Consider the following 14,959-nt stretch of genomic DNA (forward strand, 5'->3'; position numbering starts at 1 on the left):
AAATTACATCTTGTTCTCATTTGCCCATTTTTCCATTGTGTTCAGATCTCATTGAACTCTGTCTCTATCTTCCGGAGTATTTGCCAGACCTCCCAATTTGGTGTCATCTGCAAACTTGATGAGTAGTCCCTCCACCCCCTCATATAGATCATTAATAAATATGTTAAAAAGTACCGGGACGAGCACCGAGCCCTGAGGTACCCCACTACTCACCTCTCTCCAGTCTGATGAAACACCATTGACAACAACTCTTTGGGTGCGGTTCTCTAACCAATTCCCTATCCACCTAACTATCTGAAAATCCAGATTGCAGTCCTTCAACCTATCCATCAAAACATCACGGGGAACCTTGTCAAAAGCTTTACTAAAATCCAAGTAAAGGACATCAAACAATTTCCCCGATCCAGAAAACCTGTTACTTGGTCAAAAAAGAAAACTAGGTTGGTCTGGCAGGACCTGTTGGAGACAAATCCATGCTGACTTCCTTGGATCACCAAATTGTCCTCCAGATGTTTGCAGATCGCTCCCTTAAATATCTGCTCCATTATCTTCCCCACAACAGAGGTCAGACTCACTGGTCTGTAGTTTCCCGGGTCATCCTTTCTCCCTTTTTTGAAGATCGGAATAACATTTGCTCTCTTCCAGTCCTCCGCGACATCTCCAGTCTTTAAAGAGGTTCCGAAGATGATGGACAAGGGCTGTGCAAGTTCTCCGGAAAGTTCTTTGAGTACTCTCGGGTGCATTTCATCCGGACCAGGGGATTTGAACTCATCCAGTGCAGCTAAATGCCTCTCGACAACCTCTCTATCCATGTTAACCTGCCACCCAGACACTATCCTTTGGATGTGCCTAAACACTTTGACCTGTGGGAAAAAACAGATGTAAAATAGGCACTAAGCCTTTTTGCTTTCTCTGCATCTTCCATTAGAGTTTGTCCATCCGCACCCAACAGTGGGCCTATTGCCTCCTTTACTTTACGTTTGCTCCTCACATAACTGAAAAATCTTTTCTTGTTACAATGGGCTTCCCTGGCCAATCTTAGCTCAATCTCAGCTTTAGCCTTTCTGATGATTGATCTACAGTGCCTAGCAACCTGTAGGTACTCTTCTTTAGAGCTCTGTCCTTCCCTCCATTTCCTGGACATTTTCCTTTTCTTTCTTAGTTCCTATTGAAGTTCTCTGTTCATCCAAATAGGCTTCTTAGAGCTCCTGCAGTGTTTTCATCTTTCTGGGATAGTCATTGATTGAGCATGCAATAGCTCCTGTTTGAGTAGCGCCCACCCTTCACATGCTCCCTTCCCTTCCAACGTTCTCGTCCATGGTATGACACTCATCATGTCTCTGAGTTTATTAAAGTTTGCCCTACAAAAATCCAACATCCGCGTCTGGCTACAAGCTTCCTTGGCTCCCCATCTCAAAAGGAATTCTATGAGGACATGGTCACTTCCCCCTATGGTCCCCACCTCCTTCACCTCATCCACCAACTCTTGCCTGTTGGTCAGTATTAAGTCCAGTATGACTGAACCTCTTGTGGGTTCATCTACCATTTGATAAATGAAATTGTCAGCCAGGCAGGTCAGAAAGTTGCATGACTGAGGACGCTTCGCAGAGTTTGTTTCCCAGCACACATCTGGGAAATTGAAGTCACCCATGATGACAAGGTCCTGCCGCTTGGATATTTTCTCAAGCTGCTCACAAAGTGCAGCATCCACATCCTCTCGTTGGTCAGGCGGTCGGTAGCAGACACCAACCACCACACTGTTTGTTTTCCCCTCGCTTATTTTCACCCAGATGCTTTCCACTGTAGATATGCTCTCCTTCACTAGAATTTCCTGACAGGTAAGCCCTTTCCTCACATACAGTGCCACTCCTCCACCTCTTCGATCTATTCTGTTTTTTCTGAACAGTTCATATCCATCCACCATTACATTCCAGTCATGAGAATCATTCCACCAAGTTTCTGTGATGCCTACTAGATCATACCTTTCCATCAGCATGAGAAGTTCCAGCTCTTCCTTTTTATTGCCCATGCTTCGGGCATTAGTATAAAGACATCTGAATCCTTTTACTTTTGGTTCCCTATGAGCTGGCCTTGCCGGTTGGGCTGCCTCCGATCGTTTTCCTTCCATACACTCCCTATGTTGATCGTCTCCTTCCCCTAGTGGCTTTAGTTTAAAGCTCTCCTGATGAATCTCCCCAGGTTCCTGCCAAACACATTCTTCCCCAGTTTCGATAAGTGCAGTCCAGAAAGGAGGTTTAAATAGCTGGCAGCCATTTCATCAGTTGATATTGCTTCCAAGTGCAGGAAGTGAAACAGAGGGGTTAAATGGCTTGCAGCCATTTAAACATAACAGGCAATTGGCAGACTTGTCCTGATCAGCTGTTACGTTTAAATGGCTCAAGCAGCCAAACTGAACTGAACAAAAGTCCAGTAAATTTTAGGGGATGCCACCTTTCCTGAACATCAGTTTGAGGGCTATGAACTGGGCCAATCTGTGCTGAATTTGGCCAATGAACTAGTTCATGCTTATCCCTAGTCAGTTTTACAATTTCATCAGTTTACTTCTGGCATAAAAACTTGCCGTTTAAATCTGCACAGATATATGCCTGACACAAACCAGTGTAATAGAGGGAGTAAAACCTGTATGGAACAGGAATCCCCCCCCCCCCCAAGAAACAAGAACTTACAAGCGAGGAAAATGTTGGAAAAGACATTTATTTATTTGCATGCCTTATATGTTCAATAGAAACAAACTTCTGTCCTGTTGATGGCCTTCTTTGCACCTGATTAAAAGGCAATGCCAATACATTGTAGACACTGCCTTGGGAAACATGGCTGAATTTTGTTGTAAGCAGCTGTATTGACCCATGCAAAATCCAGAAAAGAAACAAAATAGTTTCAGATATTTTATTGAAGGCAGCCCAAATGACAGAAAAAAATCTGAAAACTTTAGAGTTCTATAGAACCCTTCAGGCAGTTATTAATTTTTTTTTTAATGCAGCCAAATTTTCTGGGTCTGGATTTTAGGATCCTGTCATGCCAACCTTTTGATGTTGGTTGCTGGCAGGCTGCTGGGAAGAAGAAACCAATAATAGAGAATCATCTCATTGCACTGTTAGTGCTCTAGGAATGCCATAAATGGTATAAAAATGGTGATGGTGAGACTCAGCAACAGCAAATCAAACGAGGTAGACGAAACCAAGGGCAGTGGGAAGATACACAATCAAAACAGGCCTGTTGGTTTACTCTTCCTCCAAACATGTAACACTTGATTGTGTTGAGAGTATGTGATCCCAGGACATTGCTCAAAACTCAGTGTAGACAAAAGCAAACATTTTGATTTATTCAAATCCTCACACACTCTACACTTTCACATTTTTCATTAACTTGTCTCAAACATACTGAGGAAAGCAAATATTTAAAATAAAACTTTTAATTTCAAAGACTATTTTGTTGACTTTTAGTTAATTTCCATGAACACTGTCTGCTAGTACTCATAAGTTGTTCCCAGTTTACAGAATTATTTAAGGTTGACTGATCTAAAGACTACAGCAAGTTCTTATATTCTGCATATTTTTGCTTATTCTATCTACTTTGATATAAATAAATGATAATATTCAAATGGAATCATGAGAACATTTCCTCTCCTCCCATTCAACAACCCTACCACATCTAAGTTGCCAAACAGATGTTAGCTACTAGTTGGAGTTTGAGGGGGCAGTAATATGGGGGGCACTGTTGCCATGACCACATTTATATAATTTCCAGAAATGATGCCAGTCCACTCTAGGAATTGCTAGAACCTCAGTCATTTTAGCATAGAGTTTTTGGAGATTCTTAAAGCAAACTGATATTATTTCTGGGTTTTCCCTGGAAGTGACATAATGCTGCAATTACTGCGGGATTTTAAAAAATGCCCCCACCAGCCATCAGAACATTGGTGGGAAATGGGAGCCAGAGGGAGAGGAGCCCCCCATCAGTGGCAGGAACCTGGGAAACCTTCTTCCAATGCTTTTGTCTTTCCCTTGTGGCTACTGAAAAAGTCAGGAAAAAAATTTAACATGTAAACATTACAGTTTAGCCTCCCTGACTTTACTAGGTCACTATACCACAGCTGGCATTTTGCCATTTTCATCAAACTAAGTTACTCGTGCCCTACCTGTTCCTGGAGCAACTAGCCACAGTGGTCATAGAATCATAGAATAATAGAGTTGGAAGGTACCTCATGGGTCATCTAGTCCAGCCCCTGCACTATGCAGGACACTCAAAACCCTATCACTCATCCACTGAAACTTGCCACCCCCTTGAGCCTTCATAGAATCACAGAATCTCCAGACTGAAACTCATTCTATATATTAAGCCTGTTCTTGGGCAGCTGCATTGGCTTTTCTGTTATATGCCAGATTCAAGGTTTTGGTTTTAACCTTCAAGGCCATCTGTGGCCTGGACCCCATGTTCCTGAGGGACCACCTGGCTGGAGATACCCCCCCCCCCAAGAGCTCTGGACTCTGCCAATTTGAAGCAGCTGGTGATTCCTGGCCCTCAAGATGTACATTTGGCCTGAACTAGGGCCAGGGCCTTTTTGGTTCTGGCTCCTACTTGGTAGAATGAGTTCCCAGAAGAACTGAGGTTCTTCAGGAGTTTGCACAGTTCCAAAGGGCCTGCAAGATGGAACTCTTCTGCCAGGCAATTGGTTGGGGCCAATGAACCAGAGAGAACAATGAGTTGGCTCTCTCTTGCAAGAGCTTTCCCTGGAATGGGAATAATACTTATAGGCAAAACTCATAAATACTGGCATATAACAGAATTGACTAGCACCTTAATTGTTTTAATTGGTTTTAATAGTTTTTATATTTTACATGTTTTATATATTGATGTAAACCACCCTGAACTGGCTTGTTGGGAGGGGTGGTCATATAAATCCAAATATAAATCCAAATATAAACAAACAAACAAATTGGACCAATAATTTTTTTAAAAATCACATATATGTGATCCAATTAGATTATTGGATTATTCAATTTTATTCCAGTTTATCAAAAACCTAATTATTACACTAAATTTTTACACATATATCTGTTTAAGACAAATCTGATTGGATGCTGTATATGGGACCACTGAACACTTGTTAAGGCAACTGTAACTACCATGGATTAGTTAAAATATGTTATAAATGGTACACCTGAAGATTTCAAAGTGCCCTGTTGCACGCAAAGCTGATCCGTAGGACTGTACTGCCAATACATTCAGTCAAGGGCTTATCTAATATTATTTTCCTTTCAGTGTCAGTTGTCAGTACAAGCAATCTACTTGGCTAGTATCAATGGACTCTCAATGCCAATTTAATTATTTGCTTATGATATAGCATGGTGTGCTAAAATGAGCACAGTACATCTGTTTATGCATTTTGAGGTGATTTTCCAGACTGGTTCATCTTCCTTATTTTGATTTAAGAGCCTGTTCCAAAGCATCACAATAACTGCTATACTAGTTAGCAAGTTGTTTTGATTCAGATTTCTGCAGACATCTTTATGAATGCACTGGGAGAGGAAGTAAACAATTCATTTATAAACTCCAGGAAATAACAACTTGAGATCTATTGACCTACAGTGAGGATACAGTAACGAATGGACCTGGAGAGGAGGTTGAATAATAAACGTAAAATTAGAAAAACACATTTGTGTGTGTGTGGAAGTGGGAATTCAAACAACTTCTGTGCCAAAGCAAAATAGAACTTGGAAAAAAACAATTTCCCTAAACTGCACAGAATGATAGGAGGCAGGGAATTTGATAAGAGCTGACTGAGTAATACAACAGAACTGTAAGGTATGAAGCATCCAATTGTGAATCACCAAAATCAACATTACACTGTAGAAAATGGCACACAGCACTGGTTATTTCAGCATGGATGATTATAAATTATTATCAGGGCATGCTCATCAGACTGTCTTCAAAATAGTCCGCTTTCCTTTAATATATTAGAAGTATGCATATTTTGATTTACATACGAATATGTAACATTTTGGGTTGCTTAGTAAAGAAAACTGAAAACAAAGTCATCTGCAGATAGAATCATAGAATTGGGAGGGGCCATACAAGTCCAACCCCCTGCTCAATACAGGCTCAACCTAAAGTACTCATGATAAGCATCTGTACATCTGCCGCTTGAAGACTGTCATTGAGGGGGAGGTCACCACATCCTTAGGCAGCTGATTCAACTGCTGAACTTCTCTGACAGACCAGGTCCCATAAGGACCCACCACACCATGAGGCAGTGTTGGACCTTCTTTTGAAAGGGCTCCACCTACCCCTGGGGCTGGTTCCCCAGTCCCCAGACTGTCCCCTTCATTGTGATAGAGAGGGAAACATTTTTCTTTTGTCACCTGCAAGCAAGAATCAGAGGAAGGAAATCCCTTACTTCTGTCTGGAAATCAACAGCCCTAACTGTGAGCCACCTTGAATATCGGAGAGAAAATTGGACTATTAATAACATTAAGGAATAAACAAATAAATTCATTTGAATATCTCCATATGCATATCTGTAGATCCTAGTTTAATCTAAATGTGAAAGTCTTATGCCTTCCTTCCAGGGACTGAGGGTAATGACTGCCCTTGCTTTGTATAACTGTGTGTGCATGTAAAGTGTTGTCAAATCACAGCTGACTTATGGTGATCCTATAAGATTTTCAAGACAGGTTAGCTGTCGCCTTCCTCTGCAAAGTCTTCCGTGCTGGTCTCCCATTTAAGTACTAACTCTGCTTAGGGCAAGCATACAGGTCCTAGTTCAGTACTCTGTGCCTTAATGGAGCCAGGCAACGCTGTGGGTTTTAAGAGATCCAAAAACTGTATTACACATCATTTATTGACTCTCATAGTTATTTTGATCTTTATAATATTGCACATTTTTCTTAGCAAGGAAATAGTTCCAAAGAAGCAAATTAAGAACTATATTTTTTCACCTGTAAAGTCAGAGAGTGCATATTGTCTCTATACAATCTAGGACATTAAACTACTGCACAAAATTAGAGAAAACAGTTTTTAATTCAAAACCCAGCTTTCTTCTTCTGTCCCTGGAGGACAATTCAATGTTTAATTACAATTTATTGATTCTTTGCCGGTACTGAAGTTATTATATCCATGCTGCTCTGAGGATACTACCTTTATGTAATAGTAACAGCCTGCTTATATTACAGAACTTTTTCCTTTCAGTTTCACCCCCCCCCTTCCCCCCAAAAAAACAGCTGAGTCTGTGAGCTATATGGGAGTCTGGGTCTCATACCACATTCTGAGCTGAAGAACAAACCAGGATCACAGTTTAACACCTAATAATGAGAAGTCACTGTGATTTGTGGCTACTGTATTTTATTTTATAGTTCATAGAAATACAAATGCAAACATAACATAACACGGGGGACGGGAATGGTGGCCTAGGATCACTGTTGGAACAGTCCATAAACACCCAGTTTCTTTAAATAAAACAAAGTCTTCTGGGCCAGATGAACTGCATCCAAGGATACTAAAAGAACTTGCAAATGTCATCTCTGAACCCCTGTCCATTATTTTTGACACTTCTTGGAGAACAGGTGAGGTGCCAAATGATTGGAGGTGGACAAATGTTGTCCCCATGTTCAAGAAAAGAAAAAAGGAGGATCCGGGTAATTATCGACCCATCAGCTTGACATCTGTAGCTGGCAAAATTTTGGAACAAAAAATCAAACACTCGGTCCTTGAGCAGCTGGAACTGAAAGCTGTGATTTTTAAGACTCAGCACAGGTTTCACAAGAACAAGTTATGTCAGACCAACCTTATCTCTTTTTTTGATCAGGGGAATGCCATGGACATAGTTTATCTGGATTTTAGTAAAGTGTTTGATAACATTGATCAATAACTGGTTGACAAATCGTACCCAGAGGGTACTTGTTAATGCTTCAGCATCTTTTTGGAAAAGAGTGACAAGTGGAGTCCCCCAAGGATCTGTCCTGGGGCCTGTGTTGTTCAACATATTTATAGATGAATTGGATGAGGGATTAGAGGGGATACTTATTAAATTTGCAGATGATACTAAACTGGGAAGAGTACCAAACACAACTGAAGACAGCAACAGAATACAGGATGATCTTGATAGGCTCTAGAAGTGGTCTAAATTGAATAAAATGTTCAATAGGGACAAATGTAAAGTTCTGCATTTAGGTAGGAAAAACCAAATACACCAATATAAGATGGGGGAGACTTGTCTTGGCAGTAGCATGTGCTAAAAGGATCTAGGAATCTTAGTAGACCATACATTGAACATGAGTCAGCAGTGTGACTCAGTGGCTAAAAAGGCAAATGGGATTTGGGGCTGTATCAAACGGAATATTGTGTCCTGGGCAGAGTCTGCACTTCCTTTGTTTATTCAATTGTCAATCCTGTTGAATTCAGATCGCTTTGAACTCAGGTCTCCCTCCCCCTCCCCCTCCCCATTGAAACAGAATAGTCTTCTGCACGTGATTAGGGAGGCTCAGAAGATTGAGGGGAGCCAAGCCGCTTTCTTTCTTTTCTTGAAGTGGGGGGGGGGAGAGGAGCCAGGCAGGGAGCCGCTTTCTTTTCTTGGAGGGGAGGGGGATAGGATCAAAAAAGGCAGAGGAGGGAGGAAAAATCCAGGACCGACAGAAGTTGAGAGAAATTAGGGGCTTCTCCTTTAAGGCAAGCATGTCACATGACCAGGTGTAGCCTATCAGAGGTTCTCTGCCATGGAGCTTTCTTTCCCAATCTGGATATTGAGGATTAACAGCACTCTGAGATATCGCACAATAAAGGTCGGGTCACTCCGGATCAATCCTTCTTGCTGCAGAAAGAAAATTTAAATTGCCCAAAATCCAAATGGAAATCGCATTCTGTGTAGAGGGCAGGGACTGAATCGATTTGGGGTTGGAATAAAAGTTCCGTGCAGTTTACACCTAGATCACAGGAAGTGATGATTCTACTTTACTCTGTTCTGGTTCGGCCTCACTTGGAGTATTGTGTTCGGTTTTGGGCACCCCAGTTGAAGAGGGATGTTGACAAACTGGAACGTGTCCGGAGGAGGGCAACAAAGATGGTGAGGGGTTTAGAGACCAAGATGTATGAGGAAAAGTTGAGGGAGTTTGGTTTCTTTAGCCTTGAGAGGAGACGACTGAGAGAGGATCTAATAACCATCTTCAAATATTTAGAAGGGTGCCATATGGAGGATGGAGCAGAATTATCCTCTCTTTCCCCAGAGGGACAGACCAGAATGAATGGGATGAAATTAATTCAAAAGAAATTCCATCTAAACATCTGGAAGAAGTTCCTGACAGTTAGAGCGGTTTCTCAGTGGATAAGGCATATGTGAGTGCACCTATAAATCCAAGCTGCCTCTTCACAGAGCAACAAGCATTTTTCAAACATTAAAATGATTATATGCATGTGGTATTGGTTTGCTAAGTATAAAAAAATCATAATTCATTGGTGGTGTGTTCCTTTTCTACCAAAGGTGCTTCCCTATTTTTTATAGTGGATTTGTGATTTGTGCTCTGTTCTGTATTCATTATCTGTACCAATGTGTGTCTTTATAGTGTGTACATCCATTCATATATATTGAAGCTGGCAAGGGCTTATAATAACATATATAATCCTTTTAGTATTACATTTTGTAGAAGCTACTTTTTAGGGCCACTTTGTAATGTATCTATATTGTAATGTATCTACATTGTATTCATAATAAATTGCAGTATATGAATTATATCTGCTTAATAATAATGTTGATATTAGTTGTAGTGGTGATCTGTACCAATTAGCCATCCTCAGGTTTTGGTTTGGACCTAGTGTCAATTGTGACGATGCTAGGGTTCTCCCAGTTTGTAACTGGGCCTACTCATCAGGCCAGCCACACTCTTGACTTGATCTTTGGGGCTGAGTAGAAGTAGATCTGATGGCAACAGATGTCATCCCATGATCAGACCACTATGCCATGAAGACCCGGCTTAGGGTACCACCACCACCCCTGCTTGGGCAGCAGGCACATTTTAGCCCACTCATGGAGAATTATGGATCCAAATGGATTTCTGAATGCTCTGCAGGACCCAATCCTTGCCAGCAACTTGCTGGTAGTGCTGGTGGAGGACTGGCAGTCATTAACAAGATTGCTACTAGATGTTCTCTCTGCCCTCACCTCACTGGCTCCATGGAGCTGCGGGGGAAGAAGAGAGAAGTGAGACAGCTAGAATGAGTGTGGAGGAAGACTCATGATGAGGTGGCAAGAACATCTTCTTGCATGCTTATGAAGGCATATGAGATAGCAGTGGTGTCTAAATGAGAATTTCATGCCACTTCTATTGTATCTCTGAGCCCTCACCTGGCACAATTGTTTAGGGTAGTTCACCAAAACTCTAGTCAATTGGAATCTGGCTGTGAGGCAATAGGAAGCTTTTTCATGGATAAAGTCTTGTCACTCCACTAGGACCTTCTTGCCACCTTAGAGACAAAAAGGGAACTGGAGGTCCCTTGACCATCTCAGGGGATATGTTTGATGGCTTCAGCAGAATTATTCAGGAGGCTCTCAGTAACTGAACTCGACAACCGAACTTGCTCCCTTGCTCCCTGTCTGTCACGGTTGCTATCCTTGTCTCTGACCCGGAAATTGCAGCTGGAGTAGAATGCAGCTGCTACATTTCTCACAGGAACATCTCAGAGGGCCCATATGCAGCCTGTGCTGAGGCAGTAGCATGGGCTACCAGTTGCCGCCCAGATCAGGTTCAAGGTTCTGGTGGAAACTTTTAAAGCCATCTGCAGCCTATCCCTATGCCCCTGCAGGGTGCTTCACTCTGGTGGTGCAAATCTGTTGGAGATCCTGGATCCAAGGGAAGCTTGCTTGAACTTGACCAGGACCAAGGCCTTTTCAGGCCTGCCCCCAACCTAGTGGAATGAGCTCTTGGGAGAGCTGAGGGCCCTGACGGAACTTTTCCTGTTCTGCATGGCCAGCAAAATGGAGCGCTTCTTGTCAGGTCTTCAGTTGAGACAAGCGCAAGTAGATCAAAGGTTCCTCCCTAAATAGCCATAAAATCAGCTAACCCTGTAATGGCCCCTGGGGCACTGGACCAAAGCCTCTGGGGTGGAGTCTTGTTTTGAAGTGGGTGGGTTTTCATTTGATTTTACTATTTTAAGGGGTTTTATTGTGGGCATAAGTAGTACAGAAATACAAGCAGGATTTCGAAGAGGCAGAGGAACTAGAGATCAAATTGCCAACATACGCTGGATCATGGGAAAAGCTAGGGAGTTCCAGAAAAACATTTACTTCTGCTTCATTGACTATGCTAAAGTCTTTGATTGTGTGGAGCACAACAAATTGTGGCAAGTTCTTAAAGAAATGGGAATACCAGAGCATCTTATTTGTCTCTTGAGAAACCTATATGCAGGTCAAGAAGCAACAGTGAGAACCAGGCATGGAATCACTGATTGGTCCAAAATTGAGAAAGGAGTTTGGCAAGGCTGTATACTGTCACCTTTCCTATTTAACTTGTAAGTGGAGCACATCATGAGAAAGGCAGGGTTACATGAGTCACAAATTGGATTCAAGATTGCAGGGAGAAATATCAACAACCTCAGATATGCAGATGATAGCTAATAGCAGAAAGTGAAGAGGAACTAAAGAGCCTGTTGATGCAGGTGAAGGAGAAGTGTGCAAAAGTTGGCTTGACACTCAATATCAAGAAAACAAAGATCATGGCATCCTGCCCTCTCAATTCCTGGCAAATAGATGGGGAAGAAATGGAGATAGTGACAGATTTTATTTTCCTGGGCTCCAAGATCACTGCAGACGGGGACTGCAGCAAAGAAATTAAAAGACGCTTGCTCCTGGGGAGGAAAGCTATGACAAATCAGGACAGCATCCTAAAAAGCAGAGACATCACCCTGCCAACAAAAGTGCGTCTAGTCAAGCTATAGTATTCCCAGTTGCAATGTATGGCTGTGAAAGTTGGACCATAAGGAAGGCCAAGCATCAAAGAATTGAGGCTTTTGAACTCTGGTGCTGGAGAAGACTCTTGCGAGTCCCTTGGACTGCAAGGCAAACAAACCAGTCAGTCCTAGAGGAGATCAGCCCTGACTGCTCCTTAGAAGGCCAGATCCTGAAGATGAAACTCAAATACTTTGGCCACCTAATGAGAAGGAAGAATTCTCTGGAGAAGAGCCTAATACTGGGAGCGATCGAGGGCAAAAGAAGGAGGGGACAACAGAGAATGGGGTGGCTGGATGGAGTCACTGAAGCAGTAGGTGCAAACTTAAACGGAATCCAGGAAATGGTAGAGGACAGGAAGGCTGGAGGATCATTGTCCATGGGGTCCCGATGGATCAGTCACGACTTCGCACCTAACAACAACAACAACAATTGTGGGCATGTATGTTGTTATTCACCACAAGCCATTGTTGGAGTGGCGGCTTTATAAACTGAACAAACAAACAAATAAATAAGGATTTGGTAGTTACAAAGACAGCTGTATGGAATAGTTTAATAATTATCAATAATCAACAAATCTGTTCCACTTAATATTTCTTGTAAGGGTTTGGAGAAGGAGTGTGTTCTCATGGCTTAAGTGCCAGTCAGTGTTTAACACCCACTCAGGATGGCTGTCCCACCCCTGAGTACCTCCTCCTCCAACTGGCTTGCCTGTCTGTCCAGCAGCCAGCCAATCAACTTCCATCCCCCACCCCTGACCACCCCCTCCTCCTTCCACTTCCCTTCAAAGCTCAGAGGCTGCAGATCCCTGCTGTGTGACAGCTGCACCTGCCAGGTGTGTTGCCTTTAGATGACCAAGCTACCCAGTCATGGCCTCAGCCAGGGACATGCCACCCTAACAACTTCCTGCATCTTTTCCAGTCCTGGGGGGAGGGAGAGACCATCTGGAGAACAGACACGTGCCGCCTTTCCAGATCCTGGAGGTTCTTTCACCCCACCCACCCAATCTAGGAATACCCATTGTATTCCTGAATGCAACAGGCTTTGCCCCTAGTCAAACATAAATCCTAATTTAATTAGTTAGTACCTAGTTTGGTACTAACCCATACATTCCAATTTGCAGGATTATTGGTATTCAAACATAAGTAACCAGGAGTCATCAAACTGTGTTTTATAAGATATGGTTTATTGTGGCATTTGAATGTGGCAAATGAACTGCCCTAATGTTACCAGGATAGATGAGAAAAGATTTGAACCTGTCTCTCTTCTAGCAGCCTCACCAGATTATCACAGTTTATCTATCTTAGCCTGTGCTGGTTTCTGTACCACTATGTGTGAGACATGACAGCCAAGAAACTGCTCATGATCACTAGATCACTAGAGAGCCAGTTTGGTGTAGTGGTTAGGAGTGCGGACTTTTAATCTGGCATGCCAGGTTCGATTCTGCACTCCCCCACATGCAGCCAGCTGGGTGACCTTAGGCTCACCATGGCACTGATGAAACTGTTCTGACCGAGCAGTGCTATCAGGGCTCTCTCAGCCTCACCCACCCCACAGGGTGTCTGTTGTGGGGAGAGGAAAGGGAAGACGACTGTAAGCTGCTTTGCGCCTCCTTCGGGTAGGGAAAAGTGGCATATAAGAACCAACTCTTCTTCTTCTTCTTCTAGAAGCTATTCAATCTGAAAAGTGCCATTTTGGGAGAGGAAGGGTTAAATCTGCTGTCCCTTTAATATATTATCCACTTCTTTCATTTGGCTACTGTGGTACCTAAAAGAAAACAGCAGATGTGGCTATTTCCTAAGATTTCTAAGACTGTGTGATACTGTTAAAAACACATCATTCATTCTTAGGCAAAGATAAATATGCTCAAATACCTCATAGGTAACTCCACTGTCAGTGCCGGCATCCCAAGGTATCAGATCCTGAATGACCTTTTGGACCCACCCACATTCTTTGGTGCACAAGTCCTCAGCCGACAGTCCTACATTCCAGTCTGGACTGGGTCCTAGCATGGTAAGGAAAGACATCAGATGGCGTGTTCTGTCCACAGAAAATTCAGCAGAGGGTGCAGCTCTCCTGTAAATAGAAAAGACAGAGTGAGCTGAAGTAAAGTTTCCTGTTTGAGAAGCTGTCCTCTTGAATGATGAAGAGAAAAATAAAGCAGGAGAGAGTTATGTGGTAACCCATAAAACATTTTTGTGAGCAGTCAAACTAAAGTTGACATAGTATTTCCAGCAAAGTGATTTTAGGATCACGGTGACAGGCAGCAGAATTTCTGCATGTACTAGAGACATCAAAGATTGATATGATGAAGTGTTTGATATTGTTATACTATATTATATCCTTTTCAGCACTCAGACAAGCATGTGTATTATTTAACGAAGTGACTCTTACTTTGCTCCTTTTAAAAAAATGTAGCATTTAAACATTTTATTGGAACTTCAAGTCACTTGGAAAGGAAACAGATTAATCATCTGAAACTCATAGAAGAATATTTGTTGAAAACTATTGGTAATGAAGCAGAGGTATCCTTACTTCGTTCTCTGACAGATATTTTTTTAAAGGCCTGTGCTGTCTAAGTCAGTGAGTCAGTAACCTTTTATTGGCATAAAATATGTATAAGACATATAAAAATAGGGTTTAAAATTTCAACAAAATAATTAAATAGAGTTACATAACCAAACAGATCTTAAAATGATTAAATAAACTATAAAAGATAAAATACAATGTAGGCAGCATATTATAAAAGCATCTTAGTTAAAACTCTGGCAACTAAAATGGTTACCTCTGGGTCTTTGTCAGAGAGAAGAAATTGCAAAGTCATAGATTTACTTACAGAAGGTTTGCTTCTGTCTAAGTGCTGTCTAAGTAAAAAGTTCATATTGGCATTAGTTAGCTTTTCATGCTCAAGCATATGTAAGATTTTCTTCATCAGCCAGAAGACATTGTAGCCAAGTATTGTGCAAGTTTCTGCTGAAGAATATCAACACCAATAAACAGCCCACC

The 14,959-nt window shown here is 42.1% G+C and overlaps 1 protein-coding gene across 3 annotated transcripts in view; it reads right to left on the reverse strand.

Moving 5' to 3' along the window:
- SPON1 (spondin 1) overlaps nucleotides 1–14,959 on the reverse strand; it is a 383,122-nt gene that overhangs the window by 25,304 nt on the left and 342,859 nt on the right. For all 3 annotated transcript variants that reach the window (XM_077321895.1, XM_077321896.1, XM_077321894.1), the window contains one exon: nucleotides 13,828–14,029. In XM_077321895.1, the coding sequence (XP_077178010.1) occupies nucleotides 13,828–14,029 (202 nt within the window). The remainder of the gene's footprint in view (nucleotides 1–13,827; nucleotides 14,030–14,959) is intronic.

This window comes from Paroedura picta, chromosome 2 (genome assembly GCF_049243985.1).
Source record: "Paroedura picta isolate Pp20150507F chromosome 2, Ppicta_v3.0, whole genome shotgun sequence".
Lineage (NCBI taxonomy): Eukaryota > Metazoa > Chordata > Lepidosauria > Squamata > Gekkonidae > Paroedura > Paroedura picta.